This window comes from Glycine max, chromosome 5, assembly GCF_000004515.6.
Source record: "Glycine max cultivar Williams 82 chromosome 5, Glycine_max_v4.0, whole genome shotgun sequence".
Lineage (NCBI taxonomy): Eukaryota > Viridiplantae > Streptophyta > Magnoliopsida > Fabales > Fabaceae > Glycine > Glycine max.
This window is the reverse complement of record NC_038241.2, coordinates 6,918,398-6,936,491: the sequence shown is the minus strand read 5'-3', so window position 1 is coordinate 6,936,491 and position 18,094 is coordinate 6,918,398. Positions and strand designations below refer to the sequence as shown.

Sequence of the window (18,094 nt, the reverse complement as noted above, 5' to 3'; positions counted from 1 at the left end):
GGCCCAGAGGTTAAATTTCTATCTTTTGAGTAGGGGGGAACTCTCATCGTTAGTTTAAAATTTTATGTAAGAAGATAATTTTAGGTTCAAAATCATATTTTTAGGAAAAAGATGATTTTCATTAGTTATTATACCTACTCACATAAGGGTACATTGGTATTTTTGTGAGGAAAAATGAACATGTTTCTCACGAGTTTGATTTATGGGGCACAAAGGCCACATTTCTGTCTTTTGAGTAGGGGGTGACACTCATTGGGAGTTTAAAATTTTTGACAAGATAATTTTAGGCAAAAAAAAAAAATCAATTTTTTTAGGAGAAAGAAGACTATTCTCGTTGTAGTTACCTATGTTTTTTGTTCTTGAACTTCTTGAGGTTTTTATTTTTAGTCATTAAACAATTTTTTTATGGATTTTAATCCCTAAAGTTTTGATCCGTTAATACTTTTAATCTTTATTGTTAAGTATGGCTGTTAAATGGTGACATGACCATTATATTTTGTGAAGGTTTTTTTTTTCCTGACGGTAAAAAACTTTCATAAATTGTTTATCGTCAAGTATAGCTATTAAATGGTGACATGACTTTTGTAATTTCTGACAGTTAAGAATTGTCAGAAAATTCTTAAGATGAGCTTAATGTAAACAACAAATCATTCAACCTCTCACTTTCTGAAATCAATTTCCAATTCATTTACAGCACAAAGTATCTTAACAAAAATGCCCAAAAAATTACCCTAAGCAGACTTTGAAATAAGCATGCCTCCACGCTCTAAAAGTTATTACAAAATTAAAAACGTACGCAAGTACCAAATAATCATGAACCACCAAACCCCTACAAACTATCACCCTATTCATACTTAATTTCTCTCTTGCACTAAGAGTCCTATAGGAAAGATCCAACTATCACCCTACTCATCGACGTTGACGACGCATCAAATTCTCCACTTGGAGGGAAAAGGTGGTGTTTAGGGGCATCGGGATATGGGGTTGAGAAGGAGAAGGAAGGTGGTCTGTAACAAGAGTGGTGAATAAAATGTGTTGAGAGGAAGGTTGAGAATGTCAAAGAAACTGTTAGATTTAGAGATTCTCTACCCTTCTCATTCAATAAAATCTATTTTAGAAATAGGCACCGGTTTCTGCGTTAAGAAATTGAAAGTCCCCTTTCCCTCAACCTTTTTGAAAATTTTAAATGAGTCACTAATCATTTTGTGTGGCGGTTTAAACAAAAAAAAATTGAATTGTCACAAAATATTAACACGAGTCACTCACACTTATCACCTCATCAATTAAAAATGAAACTTAACGGAAGGACTAAAAACAATAATGGACCAAAACTTAAGAGACTAAGACCATAAGTACTAAAAGTGAAAAATTCTAAAAAGTTACCAAAAACATAGTTAATTCTTTTTGTTGGTTATCATACCTACTCACATAAGGCTACAGTAGTATTTTGTGTCTATTTAATTATCTCCTCCCTATCTCATCTATACCTAACAAATTTACAATATTATCTTATTTCTATTCTATTTTTCACCCATTTCTCTTAAATCAAACAACAAAACATCATTTTATTTATACTTTATTCTGCCCTTTTCAAATTATATCTCCTATTTTTGCTTATTCTATTTTTCTCTTCTAAACCAAATACAACATTAAAGTGATGCAAATCAACTCATCACGCGTAGGTGACCACTTCGAAGAAAAAACCAATTGAAAATGTTGGTAATTGGCAGCAAGTTAACCTAGCCGAATCATAGTAAGAATGAGATGTATTTAGTGCCTTTGGAGACAACTCAGTTGCGGGAAATGAAAAGGAATTGTATAATCGCATTTGGGGTGGTAATTTTCTCCTTGTTTTGATGTGAAAGTGATAGAAAAAAGAAGTATTCTAAATATTTTACTAATACTGAAGGTGCTGTAAAAGCCCACTCAGAAGATTATTATAAGCATAAATCGCAGGCAATTTTATCAAATTACAACAACTTAACTAACCCGAGTGATAGGTAATTTTCTTGTTTTTAATTTTTAATCAATTTGAATTTAATAGAATTAAGTTTTAAGTTTAAGCTTAGATATGATTTTAATCCCTCAAATTTAGGTAACTTTTGTTTTTGGTCCTTCACATTTAAATTTTACTTTTTAGTTCTTCAATTTTGAAAAATATTCTTTTTAGTTTCTCATTACAGATTTGTTGTGGTTTAGATACACAATCTGTGACAGTTCTTTACTGCATAAAGGACTAAAAGCATTTTTCAAAATTGAAGACTAAAAATCATTTAAATTTGAGAGACCAAAAACAAAATGACCTAATTTAAAGGACAAAACATATTTAAGCCAAGGATTTATAATCACTTAAATTTTATGTTTGTTATGTCAGTCTGGGGAGTAACAAGTTCACAGAGCTGAATTGAGAGATTCAGCAAAATGGTAGTTAAAGAATAAAAGACAATAGCTTATCCCGTGCTCCCAGCCCTAAAACTGTCTTTGTATCATGCATACGCCAGATGAACAGATAATAGCTAACTTTTTCAGCAGTGGAAAGAAATCTTCAGTGTCTAGGAACTAGGAAGTAATTATGTATGCACACAAACAAGTGCATAGTGAGAGGTTTCACAAGTCAGCAATCATATATTCAGGAGAAAAGACAGACAGACTTGAGGTCATATTGTGCATTCACATTCCAAATAACCAATAATGTTGGATAGCTGAGTATAACATCCAAGCAAGTGAACTTGGAAATTAGTAATGTATGAATCCATTGGGAGCAAATCCACAAATTCAAAGGCTACAGAAATTGGGAGAAATGGAATAAAACAATATAAAAATAGCAGGGTATTTGTAGTTCGAGACATAACCATAGACAATATTAAGTTAATCGCAAGAATACAATTCGTAAACAGTCATTAAAAAGTATCATCAAGTACCTAAGCACTTTCTCATTGAATCTGAAGCTGAAACTAAGCACTTGCTTCGCATGTCTGCATATTTCTTTACAACAAGCTCCTATAACAATTAAAACAGATGCCTAGATTGTACTGGTTTGGAAAGCATATGATTTGCCGGATGTTGCAAAGAGAACCATAAGGAAGAGTTAAATGAGACACGGGCAGATTTTTACTTTCATGAAAGCTTCAACTTCAGCTTTATGGCTTGTGAACTTTGAACCCAAAAACTCTTGGAACATAGCCTTGTGCTGGTTTCTGTGGCTTCAGTTGTCCATAAGTCATCAAGAAGAGGTGTGGAAATGTAGTTCCAAAGTAAGCCCCATCAATGTCTAGATAGACTTAAGGAAATTTTGGAGTAAAATTTAAACCACAATTACATATAGCCCAAACAGAGTGACATAAATCATACCAAAAGTCATATATTCATCAGATTTTAAAAGATCAACGATCTACACGAAGAATGCAGAAGCCAAACAAATAACAAAGTAATGTCAGGCAATTTAAAAATAAACTGAAATATCAGAATGATCAAACTTCCTTAACTTCGAGAGAGAAAGAAAGGTTAAAGAAAACTGCTGCTCCAAAGATTTTACAATTCCAAAAAGTTGTACACTTCCTGCAGCATTTTCTAAACATAAGTATGCCAACCAAAGTTTTCAGAAACAGTTCTTATGTTTTGAAGCATACAACAGCTAGAAGTACAATTCAGATATAAATTTTGTCAAAGAAGAAAATACGGTATAATTTTCATATATCATCAAACACTTGCCCGATATCAGATATCTCTTACTAAAATATCTAGATCATGAACCCTACTTCTCATAACAGTTAAACTTAAACTACTCGTTATCTGAATATTACTTCCTCTTCTCCATTAGGGACCAGTATAGTATAGTCCACATAAACAAGACATACAAGTATACTTTCAGAAAAAAGATAAAAAAAAAGCAGAATTTCCAGAAATTCTTATATATGGTTAATCATATTCAGAAAATAGTTTATGCTCCACATGCCATTCTTTTCTCTCTCTCTCTCTCTTTTTTTTTTTCTTTTAAGAAAGCAAACAGAAACTGGTTTAATTAAGTAAGAAGTGAATTTCCAAATAAACCAAAACCAAAAAGTATAATCCTCACAAACTGCTATGGTCAGACTCATGAAAGAAACTCAAGCAAAGATGAAATGAGAGGCCCGAGAATATAATAAAATTTCAGAAACAGAGCATCAGCTCAAATTCCCCCACAAAAAAAGGGTAAAGTAATAGATATAAGGATACTGCCTTGATACTTGGAACGTGGATAGTAAAGATCTTCACACCTAGGGCAGTATATTTTCACAGTACTTGACCTAGGAATGTCTGATTGACCAACTGGAAGGCAGGGCTGTCCAGAGCAGTAAACTCTTGGGCATCTGCCAAAATCATAGTTCTTGTATTTGTCAAGCTGCAAAAGTTCCAACGACGTCACTAACAGTGCTAATCTCCAGGATGATAAAGAACAAAAAGAGTGTCAATCAACCAATAAAAAACTTACCATGGCAGCCATTCCTTTGCTGGTCAACACATATCTGGCATGAATCAGACCATAAAGCATTTCCGCCGCTGATTCAATCAACTCATTCTGTTCCTCCGTGAACATGTCACCTACAAACTCCAACCAAACCAAGCAGCCATTATAAAAAAAATGAACACTTAACAAGGTTTTAAATTGCAGCCCCAGCTCTGCTTTTGTTGCAATCCTTGATATTGACGGAAATTGCAGTCACAGAAACCTCAGAAACGAAAAAACCGTAACATTGAGGCCAAAACCACAATTGCTGACCGTGTTTTGAATCCTCGATATCACATAATCATATCACAGCAATTCAAATTCATCTTCAATGCTAACAATTTTTTCGCACAACAAAGTACAAAACACACAAACTCACCATGGGACGACTCGACGTCGAGAATCAAATCAAGGGCATAATCATAGTAGGGCACTTGACTGCTCAACCCACATAGGTTAAAGTCATCCTGTATGTAATCATCATCCACCTCACAAAAGAACTCATTCCCTCTGAGATTACAGAACCACGAGATCCAAGAGGTGTCATCCCCATCAGAGCCACTAACATCAGACTCTTCACTCTCCGTTTCAGATTCCTCCACTGCACACCAAATTATTAATATCATTATCACGTTAGCCCAGTTTCCCCAATTGCACATTCACCAACTTTTGAAGCATATTATACATTAAATTAACAAAAGCAATGTCCTAAAGCATATTCATTTACCTATCTATGTTTGAAAAGATAGTACCTTGGAGGTTGGAATTCTTGGAGGCGGAGGTGATGGGGCGAGAAGTGGAAGGAGAGGATCGTTCCAAGTGCTTATCGAGAACGTCGTTGATTCGCTTCCGATCCTCCGATTTGGAAGCGGAAACAGAAACACCAACTCGCTCTCGTTCTTTGTACATCCCTCTTATTCTTCCCTGCCCTATTATCCCTAACTAACTCTCTTGAAACATAGCTCAAAAAAAGTGATGAGAGTGAGGGCTAGGGTTTTTGATTTCACCCACCAATACCTACAATACAACAACAACACACCACAATCCTAAATTGTTACTACTACTTTTTCCCCTTTTTTGTCTGAAATTATGGATATCCAGACATTAATGCAAGTCAAGCTAAATGCCATTATTAATTAAGGTTGACTCTGTTTAAATTTATTTTTTGAAAAAAGCATTTATTTTAATAAAATGAATAATTTTTTAGTCTATTTTTTTTATTTTTTTAAAAATATTTTCTACTTATTTAAAAAACATTTTTTTAAAAAAAATTATTTTAAATTTAAACAAACCAGCCCTAACTTGTGAGCATTCAGGACTTAAGTTAAGTTCTCCTTGAGTTCAGCAGTAAAGATTATCATTGGTATTTTTTAAGTCAAGTAAAATTATAATCTAATGTAAAAAAAATATATTCTATCATTAACTAATCCGAAATCATTATTAATATAATTTTTAAAATATAATATAATTTTTTTTACACAATTGATGTATAATATTTTTTTTACAAAAATAATTTCTCGGTGTGATAATTAATAAGAACTTGATATTCTGTATTTTTGCTTTTCTTAAAAAAATTGTTATTCATTTAGAAAATCTCTTTAAATGTGAGAGTTTAATTATAAATTATTTTTGTATGCAAAATGATTTTTTTTTGTTTGGGTATCTATTAATACCAATGATAAACATTTTAAGAAATCATTAGTATTTAGTATATTTATATAGTAAGAAATAAAAAAATATGTATAAACTAGTTTACATAGACTTAATAAATGTCTAATTTAGTTGATAGTGTAAAGAATATGTAATTAGTATCTTTGATTCTATGGATAAAAAAATATTAACTTAATATATGTGTAAGCATTTATTAACTTTGAATCATTGTCCTTTCCAAAAAAAACTTTTAATCATCATTTTTAAAAGATAATACCGAATCAATGTTCATTAATTGAATCAATCAACACATGTTAGGAAAACTGTTAGAATTGTTGCAATGTTTATTCTGAGACACTTCCAACTTATAAGGAAATGCATCCTTTTGCCAACTTATGTTTGTGAGATGCTAATGGTAACACAAACATGACTTTTATAATAATTATTTAAAAAATTATATTGATGATAATTCTTAATTAGTAGTTGACAATAAAATACCTTAACAATGATAAAATATATCTATTAAATTCTTTTGAATTTATAATTTAATTTATAGAAAAAATCAATTGTTGATTAAAAAATAACATTATTTTTCTCATTATCTTTTTTTATATATTCTCAACAGTTTATAATTTAAGGTAGCATCCTAGTTTCAATTTTAGAGATACATAGTATGCTGTTAGCTGACCCCTTGGGTGTTGTCTTCCCAAGGCAGTAATTTCGTTTCTCTCTATTTCTGTTTGTTTACGTCCACCTAATAAAAATAAGCAAGTTTTATTTTAATCCTCTAACTTTTTTATTTGGTATAGTTTTCTTTTAATTATAATAGCTTTAAATCTCTCCAAAAAAAATTAGTTTTTTTTTTTTATGAAACAACAAATTTTTAGGATGAATCTTGCACGTTAATGGTTTAAGAAAGTCCTAAAGAGATTCAATCAATTAAAATATGGAGATATAATGGGTCATGAAGAACAATTCAATTCACTATCTCATTTTATCTAATGAAATTGCACAAAATTTTGACATGTTAGTTGCTAACATATAAAGAAAACCCTTAATCAATTTCAAGAGTCACTGAAAAAAAAAAAATGGAAAGAGAAATGGTTCTTGATATCGCACTTCAACCTCTCTTTTTAACCGATGAAATCACACAGAATTTGAAAAAGTATTTCTAGCATTTCTCTATAACATTGTACTCAACAAATACTTATTATTAGCCTGGTGACTGGTATGAACCATCCTGTTTAACACCTCTGGCATGAGTTCCTCTAGAAATTGCTGCGATGTCTGCTTCATTCTACAAGACACAATTCTTTCAAGTAATAGACCTTCACCTTCTATCGTATTTTTACTATTTTAAGATATAAAATTACACATCATTGTTTGATGTGTATGTTGATCATACAAATGTATTAGACCTCTTATAAAGAATGTTTATAAGAGAAGGGGGGAAAATAATTGTTATGTGCTGTCAATAGCAGTCAGTTTTAATAGGACAACAGTTACTATTATTAGGAGCAGTTTATTAGGAACAATTATTTTAATTAGGCAGTTATGGGTATGTGTAGAATAAGAAGGAAAAATAGAATCATATTCTGGTTATCCTGAAGATGTGTGATTTAGACCTTGGGAGGGAGAGAACCAAGCTCTCGAAATCTTGGCTTGTTTGAGTGAATATTCTGATTCTAATTGTTGTAATTCTGTCTCTATTTTGGAAAGAATAATTCATGCAGAGTGTTTCTATAAAATTTAGTCATTATTATGCAATTTCTATCAACTGGTATCATAGCAATTTTTGTTTCCTGGGACGGTAGATGGTTTTAACGAGAGGAATGGATGCACGCGTGGAGTTTCTTGAGCGCGAATTCGAAGGCTTACTAGCCATGCGAGAAAATTGGGAGAAGAGCCACGAAGAAGACAGACAAGAGAGACTGTAAATTCGTAGGCAATTGAATGAATTGGTGGAAACTGTATGTGGAATCACGACACGTTTTGACAGGGACGAATCGATCAACGGCGACAACCATATCGTGAACAACGACGACACTAGAAAAATTTACAATCCTCGGAATCGTGAGGAGAGATGGCGAAAACTCGAAATTCCTGTTTTCAATGGGGAGGACGCATTCGGTTGGACAATTCGCGTAAAACGATACTTCAAACTGAAAGGAATGAACGACCCTGAAAAACTACAAGCGGTTATGGTGGTGATGGAGGGAAAGACGTTAACTTGGTATCAATGGTGGGAATTCAGTGCGAACGACCCAACTTGGAGCGAATTCTGGTCCGCGGTGATATGCCGTTTTCAACCGTTCATGTTACAAAGTCCGTTTGAGTTGTTGTTAAGTCTCAAGCAAACAGGAAGTGTGGAAGATTACTGGGAACAATTCGAGTTGTATGTCGGTCCTCTCAAATGCATTGAACCAGCGTATTTAAAAGGAATTTTTATGAATGGGCTCAAAGAAGTTATACGGGCAAAATTAAAGCTTCATCCAGTTGAGGGATTAACCGAATTAATGGACTATGCACAGAGGGTGGATGAGAAAAATAACTTGTTGAATAAAGGGAATGGTGGAAATGGAACAAGTTCGGGAACTAAGGCTGGATTCAGAACTTATAATAGCACGAGGACAGTGACATGAGAACCAAATGCTAAAGGTCAAACACAAGTGACTTCATCAGTGGGTAGCGCTACAAGGAACTCTAGAACCAATCCTTCCTTTAAAGGGAGGGGTTTTAGGAGTTTGACAGATGCTGAAGTGCTAGATAAAAAAGCCAAGGGGTTATGTTTTAGGTGTGATGAAAAATTTGGTCCTGGTCATATCTGTCAAAATAAACAGTTGCAAGTTTTATTGTTGAAGGAGGGTATGGATGAAGAGTCTACAGAGCAAGAATCAAAAAGGGAAGATGAGATAGAGATGAAGGCTTTACAATTGTCAATTTACAGTATTTCCGGATTAACAACGAAGAAATCCATCAAGTTGTGGGGAACCTTGGGGGACAAAAAAATGGTGGTTTTGATCGATTGTGGAGCATCACATAACTTTATATCCTTTCCACTAGTCAAGGAATGTCAAATGACAGTGGAAGAAACCCCACCCTACTATGTGGAGGTTGGAGATTGAAGAAAAATTCCTTGTGAAGGAGTTTGTCCTAAATTGAAGTTAGTCATGCAAGGGTTGGAAATTCATGAAGATTTCTTTGTATTCGAACTTGGTGGAGTGAACATAGTTTTGGGAATGGAATGGTTGTCAAGCCTTGGTGAAATTCGGGCTAATTTCAAGGAATTGATGATTAAAATTCCCCTTGGAAGTAGCTACCATGTACTCAAAGGAGAACCAGAATTGGCACGAGCTTTGGCTTCATTCAAATCCATTATGAAAGCCATTAAGAATGAAGGACAAGGATTTTTCTTGGAATACGAGACTTTGGCGAAAGAAAAAGTTCATGATACCCCCCAACCAGATTAGGTAAGTGCGGCCCTGAATGAGTATGAAGATATTTTTCAAGAACCTCAAGGATTACCTCCATCCAGGCGGCATGATCATGCAATTGTTCTCAAAGAAGGAGCCAATATTCCAAACCTTAGACCTTATCGGTATTCACATTACCAAAAAAATGAAATTGAGAGGTTAGTAGATGATATGCTTCGCTCTGGTATTATTAGACCTAGTGTAAGTCCATATTCTAGTCCTATTATTTTGGTTAAAAAGAAAGACAGTGGTTGGCGATTTTGTGTTGATTATAGAGCCCTAATCAAAATAACTGTACCTGATAAGTTTCCAATTCCTATCATTGATGAGTTGCTTGATGAATTGGGGGGAGCCACCATTTTCTCTAAATTGGACTTAAGGTCAGGATACCATCAAATCAGAATGAAGGAAGAAGATATTCCAAAGACGGCTTTCAGAACCCATGAAGGTCATTATGAGTTTGTCGTAATGCCTTTCAGACTCAATAATGCACCTTCTACCTTTCAATCCCTTATGAATGAAATGCTAAGGTCATATTTGAGGAAATTTGTTCTGGTTTATAGTAAGTCGGTGCAAGAGCATCAAGTTCATCTTTAGGCAGTGCTTGCATTACTAAGGGAGCACAAGTTGTTCGCTAATTAGAAGAAATGCACTTTTGGCCAAACACAGTTGGAGTATTTGGGGCGTATCATTTCAGAGGAAGGAGTAGTAGCAGATCCAAAGAAAATTGCAACTATGATGGAGTGACCCATTCCAAAAGACCTAAAGGCTTTAAGAGGTTTCTTAGTAGTAGCAGATCCAAAGAAAATTGCAACTATGATGGAGTGACCCATTCCTAAAGACCTAAAGGCTTTAAGAGGTTTCTTAGGCCTCACAAGATATTATAGAAGATTTGTTCAGGATTATGGAAAAATTGCTACACCCTTGACACAACTGTTGAAGAAGGATAATTTTCACTGGAATCACGAAGCCCAAATTTCTTTTGAACACTTGAAGTGGAAGATGGCTGAGTTGCCAATACTTACTATTCCAGATTTTTCCAAAGACTTCACAATAGAGATTGATGCTTCAAATAAAGGATTGAGGGCTGTTCTATTACAAGAAGGGAGACCAGTGGCTTTTTATAGTCAAACCTTGTCAGAAAGGGCACAAGCTAAGTCTGTATATGAGAGAGAATTGATGGTTATTGTGATAGCAGTCCAAAAATGGAGACATTATTTAATGGGAAGACTTTTCATCATTCTCACTGATCAAAAGAGTCTCAAATTTCTCTCGAATCAAAGAGTTTTAGGAGAGGAACAATTCAAATGGACTTCTAAATTGATGGGTCTGGATTTTGAAATCCAGTACTGACCTGGACATGAAAATCGAGTTTGCTGATACTCTTTCCAGGAGGATGACCTATGCAACCCTATCTACTATGCAGTTTGATGAATTAGAAGAATGGGAAACCGAAGTCCAAAATGATCCGAAATTGCTAGGGCTAATACAGGACTTGATGCAAGATATAAGTTCTCAACCGGGCTACACTTTCAAGGATAGGAAGCTGTTTTTTAAAGGAAGGTTAGTGTTGCCTCGAGGATCCTAAAAAATTCCTATGTTGTTGGAAGAATTCCACAATTCAGCCATAGGAAGGCTTTCTAGGTTTTTTAGGACCTACAAAAGAATTTCAGCCATTATATATTGGGAGGGGACGAGGAAGAATATTCAACAATACGTTGCTACTTGTGAAGTTTGCCAAATAAACAAGTATCAAACTTTGTCTCCTGCTAGATTATTGCAACCACTACCCATACCTACTCAAGTTTGGGCTGACATTTCCATGGATTTCATAGAAGGTTTGCCTAAGGCTTAGGGTACAAAATTGAAGTTCAGTTCAGCCTATCATCCTCAGACTAATGGCCAAACGGAGGTTGTCAATAGATGTTTGGAAACCTACTTGAGGTGTCTCACCGGGACTAAACCCAAGCAATGGACTACATGGTTAGGTTGGGCCGAATTTTGGTTCAACACCAATTACAATAGCTCCTTGAAATTGACCCCATTCAAGGCTCTTTATGGTAGAGATCCTCCTCATCTACTTAGAGGGACCACTATTCCCTCTGTCGTTGAAGAAGTGAATCAATTGACCCAAGAGAGGGACCAAATTCTACATGACTTGAAGGATAATCTGATAAAAGCTCAAGTGCAAATGAAAGCGTATGCTGACCGATCCAGGCGTGTTGTTACCCTTTTTGTGGGTGACTGGGTCTATCTAAAACTCCAACCCTATAGGCTGAAATCTCTTGCTAAAAAGAGAAATGAGAAGTTGAGCCCAAGGTTTTATGGTCCGTACCAAATCAAAAAGCAAATCGGCTTGGTTTGAATTGGATTTACCACCTACAAGCAAAATACATCATGTTTTTCATGCCTCTCTTATGAAGAAAGCAGTGGTTGCCACAGCTAATCCTCAACCACTCCCTCCGATGTTATCTGAAGATTTGGAGCTTCGAGTTTTTCCCGCTTAAGTCAAAGTTGTCCATAACAATCCTAATGGTACTGCTAAAGTTCTAATTCAATGGGAAGATCTTCGAGATTTTGAAGCCACTTGACAATTCGTGAAAGTCATCAAAGAATAGTTTCATTCATTTCACCTTGAGGACAAGGTGATTCTTTTGAGGGGGGGGGGGGGGGAGAGTATTGTTAAACCTCTTATAAAGAATGTTTATAAAAAAAGGGGGGGGGGGGGAAATAATTGTTATGTGCTGTCAATAGCAATTAGTTTTAATAGGACAACAATTACTATTATTAGGAGCAGTTTATTAGGAATAGTTAACAGTTACTATTATTAGGAGTAGTTTATTAGGAACAATTATTTTAATTAGACAGTATGTGTAGAATAAGAAGGAAAAACAGAATCATATTATGGTTATCTCGAAGATGTGTGATTTAGACCTTGGAAGGGAGAGAACCAAGCTCTCGAAATCTTTACTTGTTTGAATGAATATTCTAATTCTAATTGTTGTAATTCTGTCTCTGTTTTGGAAAGAATAATTCCTGTAGAGTGTTTCTATAAAATTCAGTCATTATTATCCAATTTCTATCAAAATGATAACGAAATTGAGCTTTCCAAAGCTTTAACTCTTCACCAAACACATACAGCACTAATTGGTGGGCAACTTTATAAATGCACCCAGATGGATAGATACACTAACACGTTTGTGGCAACTTGGCCATCTTTTTGGCACTTTTGCCTTACACATTGTAACTATATACTCTATTACTCTTACTCTTCTTACTAATACACATAAAAGCAGCCACCAAATGTGAGGAACCTACTTGTTCCACAATCTGCCATCGAGTTCAATGACAGAAAGTGGTTCCAAGCTGACACCTCGCAGCTGTACCAAGATACAAGAAATTGAAATTTGAAACACTTCTCAAGTGGGGAGGAGAAGAAAATGGCAATCAAACTTCAGAGAAGATATCATTTTTTGCACATCTTTGTGATTCTCCTTCCTTGCATTCATTCTGCTTCCTTTGCTTTCGCATATCTAATAAGGGGTTATTATCACTTATGATGCATCCTATTTTGCAAACTTAAGATGGAGGATGACACTGAGGAAATGGGTTATTATCATTTATTATCACTTATGGTGCATCCTATTTTGCACAGCCTTTACAGCTGCAACTCTGGCCGTGTTTGCTGCTTTATTAGCTACAGCCACTACTTTATTCACCCCGCCATCCACCTTTGCCATATTGTAAGCTTTTTCAGCAGCAGAATGTGCGTCCTGTTAAGAATGAGAGAAGTAAGTGCCAAGTATAAAGACTTCTCATATTTATTATTGCAGGATCTAGTGCTTATGAAATCAAGGTGATTTAAGGTCCACCACAAGACCCGCGTAGCTTATGCAGAAAGCCAACTCTGATCAAATTAGGGAAGGTTCAGGTTTATTCATGATTTTGTTATTTGAAGGTCCTTGATAATAACAACCAGGAAAAAACAAGGAAAGCAACTACAAGAAGCAGCAAAACATATACTTAAACGGATTTTCTAATGTGTCTCTGGGTACATGATATAGAGCCAAAAATAAAAAGCATTTATCATATAAAAAATACAAAAGTAATTCAATGATTGCCTTTTCTAGTATCATTGTGTTTTAACGCCCTTTTGCTCCCAATAAAAAATAAAGAATAACTACCCTCATCCCTTTCTTTTCCAATGTATCTGTTATATATATAATTTCATATTACTCCATCTCAAGTGCAAAATGTACTATTACCTGTACTGCATTAGAAACCTTGGTATGGTCTACAGCACATGGAGACCCAGTAGGACTATTATGTCTTTTAGGATCTTCAAGAATCCCATTCTGCCAGTGACCACATTGTGTTTCCCCATTTCTGAAAGTGTACATTCCCTATCCTTGTCTTCTTCTTTCATGCCATGCCCCCTCATACCGATGACCATTCTGAAATTGATACACTCCAAAACCATGCATCTTGTCTGCAAAATATTCACCAGCATATATGTCCCCATTTCTGCAGTATACATAAAATAATTGTAAAGACCCACTCAAAAGAGATACTTTTTGTATTTGTTCAAAAATAAACCTTCCCATCACAATTGTTCTTTTGTAATGCATTCAATATACGTAGAGATCTTAAAATACCCACAGCAACAAAGACAATAACAGTCTTGTACCACCTTCCAATGAGATTGTTCTTTGGTTCATGTTAAAAAATGAGAAGTGGTTAAAAAATATGGAAATCATACAGTTCTGGAAATGTGAATCAAATTCAATACCGAGTTCCAGCTATTAATGATGCAAGGTTGAAGAAGATAGACAGAATCAGAAAGTTATATTGTTGTATACTGATATAGTAACTGAGAAATACTTCAAGTGCATTTACACTGCTACAAAGTAATAGATTCAATATTCCAATTCCAATCACTTTTTGAGTGTCTTAGCTGCATATGTATATTATAGGTAAAACTGGTTGAGACATACTATACTTGATATTACCAGGAACAAAGCAAATTTATTGTCTTCAAGAAGATCCTCAATAAGTTAGTAATTGTTCACAATAAATGTGGCATGAAAAGCTTTGATTTACTGACATGCTTACAAATAGACCGAGCTTTGATCAAAATGAGTTGAAAATTTACAGAACATTCAATTAAATTGTTGCCTTGTGGTTAGTAAGAAACTAGACTAACCCCTTTGGCTTCTGACAGTAAATATTACAAACAACTGATTGAACACCAGAATAAAAGCAAAGATGACAGAAATACAATTTTGGTGAGTTTGGGCAGCAAAGTGTTGGCATTTTTTGTTTGGCTTGTTATGAAGCATAGTAAATCCAAATCAATATCTCCCTAAAATTTTAAAACAAGAGTACGAATGTAACAACTAACAAATGAAACAGGTTGTTGACAATGTGAATGGTCATATTTGCAACCAAAACTTTATATAAAAAGGGGTCTAGAATCATAATGACTGGCATACGTGAATATCAACAGACCTGACATGGGTAAATTTATGAAGTCATAATTTAAGCATTGACATATTGGATCCAATCATGCTCTGACACAAACTTCTACAGAAGCCAGATGAACATATTTCTAAACTCTTGCCACAGAAACACCAATGCTTTCTTAAAAAGAAAATAAAACAGGCTTGAATCAGATGTAGAAAAAACTCAAAAGTTCCCACATCAACCATAGTTTCAGAAATGCCCAACAAGTTTCAACGAGAAAATCAGAGTCCCATTGCATTGAACTACGAGAAGACCAAACCTAAACTGATTACTGTAAAACCTCTAGACTAAATCCCATTCTTATACTTGAGATTGTACGCATCAGTTATTTTCCTCTCTATCTTTACAAGACCTTCATTTCACTACGTCCCTTTACGTCGCAAAGAATAAATACTGTTTAGCAAGACCCAAACTTTTTATACTACCAACACATAGAAATTAAACTCCTTTGCGAAACATTATTTACTACGCAGTCTTTCTCTAGTAACATTAAAGGACTAAAGTAAATTAAGATTTTGCAACATTACAACTAAAGCATCTGCAGACACAAATTGTAAATTGAGAAAAGAAAAACCACACCTGAAATGGTACTGTCCGAGTCCATGTTTGACACCCCTTTTGAACTCCCCAACATAGCGGCTGCCATCAATGCAAGTGTGGACTCCAAGCCCATGACACGACACTGCCCATTAGACCACTCATCACCATACACATCCCCACAGTAAAACTTATATATATCCCCATTCCATGCCTCAAACCCTCTCTATATTGCCCTCTATATCTGCTCCCTCTAGCCCATGTCTCAACACCATACCCATCATACTTTCCATCAACCCAATCACCCTCGTACCTCCCGTGCATGTTATAGTGATAAACCCCACTCCCCCAGCACTTCCCTTTTTGAAATTCACCCTCGTACACGTCCCATTTGCTGTAAACTTGCACCCAACACCCCCAATTTGTGTTCTTTACTTGCTTCGGATTCGACCCAATAGACCATACAACAGGGTGAGGAGAAGAGGATGATGATGAGAATTTGGTGGGGAACAATCGAGTGAAGAAAGATAGCGCGAAATTGAGGGAAGTGAAGAGTACTGCTGAGAAAGCGATGACGGAGAAGAAATCTAAGGGACTAGGCTTTGAAAAGAGGAGGTAGAGGGAGGGGAGGGGAAGGAAGAGGAGGAAGCGGAAACGCGGGAGGAGCTTCGAAGTTGGAAACTTTGCGCCAAAGGGTGTCGGAAACAGAGGGAAAGTCATGATGGGTATTAATCTCTTGTTGGAGAAGCGTTCATGGTGGCACGGAGTGTTTGGTGAGTTTGGTAGCGGTGGATGGGGTGAGGAGGGTGAAACCTTAATTGAGAAATGGGTTTGCGTTTGGTTGAAGTGGGGTTGAAGTGGCGTTCTCATCAGAAGAGAGGTGGGGTTCTCTTTTCCGATGTGAAGCTCGGGCTTGTGGTGGTGCATTAACACACCAAAGAAGTGACACTGCTTTTTGTTTAATTGTTGCGTGGTTTTGGTGTGAGAATAACTATGTACTATGAACTATGAAGAGTGTTCTGCTATTATGTGATTGTATCTGGTTTCGTTTTTGTTCAGTTTGCGGCGGGTGGGTGTTACTATTGTGACTTTGTTGGTTGCTGCTGTTTTGAGGTTTGGTTTTGTTGGAATGAGACGAGAGAAAAGGAGGGTGGGGACACTGTGCACTTTGTGGGCAAATTTTCTGCATGGGGTTACTTTAGAGACATTTTTTCGAAATGGGTATGTTTGTAAAGTAATTTCTGTATGGTGCTCTTTTTTACGTAGAGCACATGCAAATCGCAGGAGGCAATGGCGCGTTCCGTCTCGACACGCCACCTGGCAGTGGTGTCGCCAGCTTTAATGGCGTTTTGCAAGAGCTTGAATTCGCCGGTCAAACTGGCGAGTTGAGGGTGCAGAGTTCCTAGGGTGCAAGCAGCAGAGGCTGTTTCCAAGAGGGTTGCAGTCTGCAACGCTGTAGGATGCCGCCAGCTTCAATGACGTTTTGGTTGGCCAAAAGCGCCAGCACCAGCAGCGATTTGCGTTGCTTGAGCTGCTTAAATCCCCCCTCCCCCGTAGACCATTCACGCGAGAAAAAAAAATAGAAAAGAGAAGCTTGTTGGTGCTGTGTTTGAGCAAAAACGAAGAAGGATTGTTGCTGTGGTGTTTGTGTTTGAGCAAACTTCTTCATTTGTAAGTTTGTTTAATTATTTTTTTATTTTATTTGTATTCTGATGATAATTATAGTTTTATTAATATGTGTTAGTAGTATTTTTATCTTAAGTTAGTTTTAGTTAGAATTGATAATTATAATTTTATTAATATGTGTTATTAGTTTTTTTTTTTATCTTAAGTTAGTTTTAGTTAGAATTGATAGTTATAATTTTATTAATATGTGTTATTAGCTTTTTCATCTTAAGTTAGTTTTAGTTAGAGATGATGAATTAAATTTAATTTCATAATTATAGTTTTATTAATATGTGTTATTAGTTTATTTATCTTAAGTTAGTTTTAGTTAGAAATGATAAATTTAATTTAATTTGATAATGTAATATGTGTTAGTAGTATTTTTATCTTAAGTTAGTTTTAGTTAGAATTGATAATTATAATTTTATTAATATGTGTTATTAGTTTTTTTTATCTTAAGTTAGTTTTAGTTAGAATTGATAGTTATAATTTTATTAATATGTGTTATTAGCTTTTTCATCTTAAGTTAGTTTTAGTTAGAGATGATAAATTAAATTTAATTTCATAATTATAGTTTTATTAATATGTGTTATTAGTTTATTTATCTTAAGTTAGTTTTAGTTAGAAATGATAAATTTAATTTAATTTGATAATTTAATATGTGTTATTAGTTTTTTTTTATCTTAAGTTAGTTTTAGTTAGAATTGATAATTATAATTTTATTAATATGTGTTATTAGTTTTTTTATCTTAAGTTAGTT

At 34.9% G+C, this 18,094-nt stretch overlaps 1 protein-coding gene and 1 pseudogene across 1 annotated transcript; both read right to left on the bottom strand.

The window, feature by feature from the left end:
* Positions 1–2,832: 2,832 nt before the first annotated feature.
* LOC100793573 (putative casein kinase II subunit beta-4) lies at positions 2,833–5,614 on the bottom strand. The gene is made up of 5 exons (XM_003524207.5): positions 5,239–5,614; positions 4,866–5,087; positions 4,472–4,581; positions 4,216–4,381; positions 2,833–3,271 (listed from the first exon to the last, which is right to left on the bottom strand). The coding sequence occupies exons 1-5, from the start codon at positions 5,393–5,395 to the stop codon at positions 3,141–3,143; spliced, it is 786 nt and encodes a 261-aa protein (XP_003524255.1). The 5' UTR covers positions 5,396–5,614; the 3' UTR covers positions 2,833–3,140.
* Positions 5,615–12,745: 7,131 nt separating this feature from the next.
* Positions 12,746–16,828, bottom strand: LOC100794468 (MORN repeat-containing protein 1-like; annotated as a pseudogene).
* Positions 16,829–18,094: the final 1,266 nt, after the last annotated feature.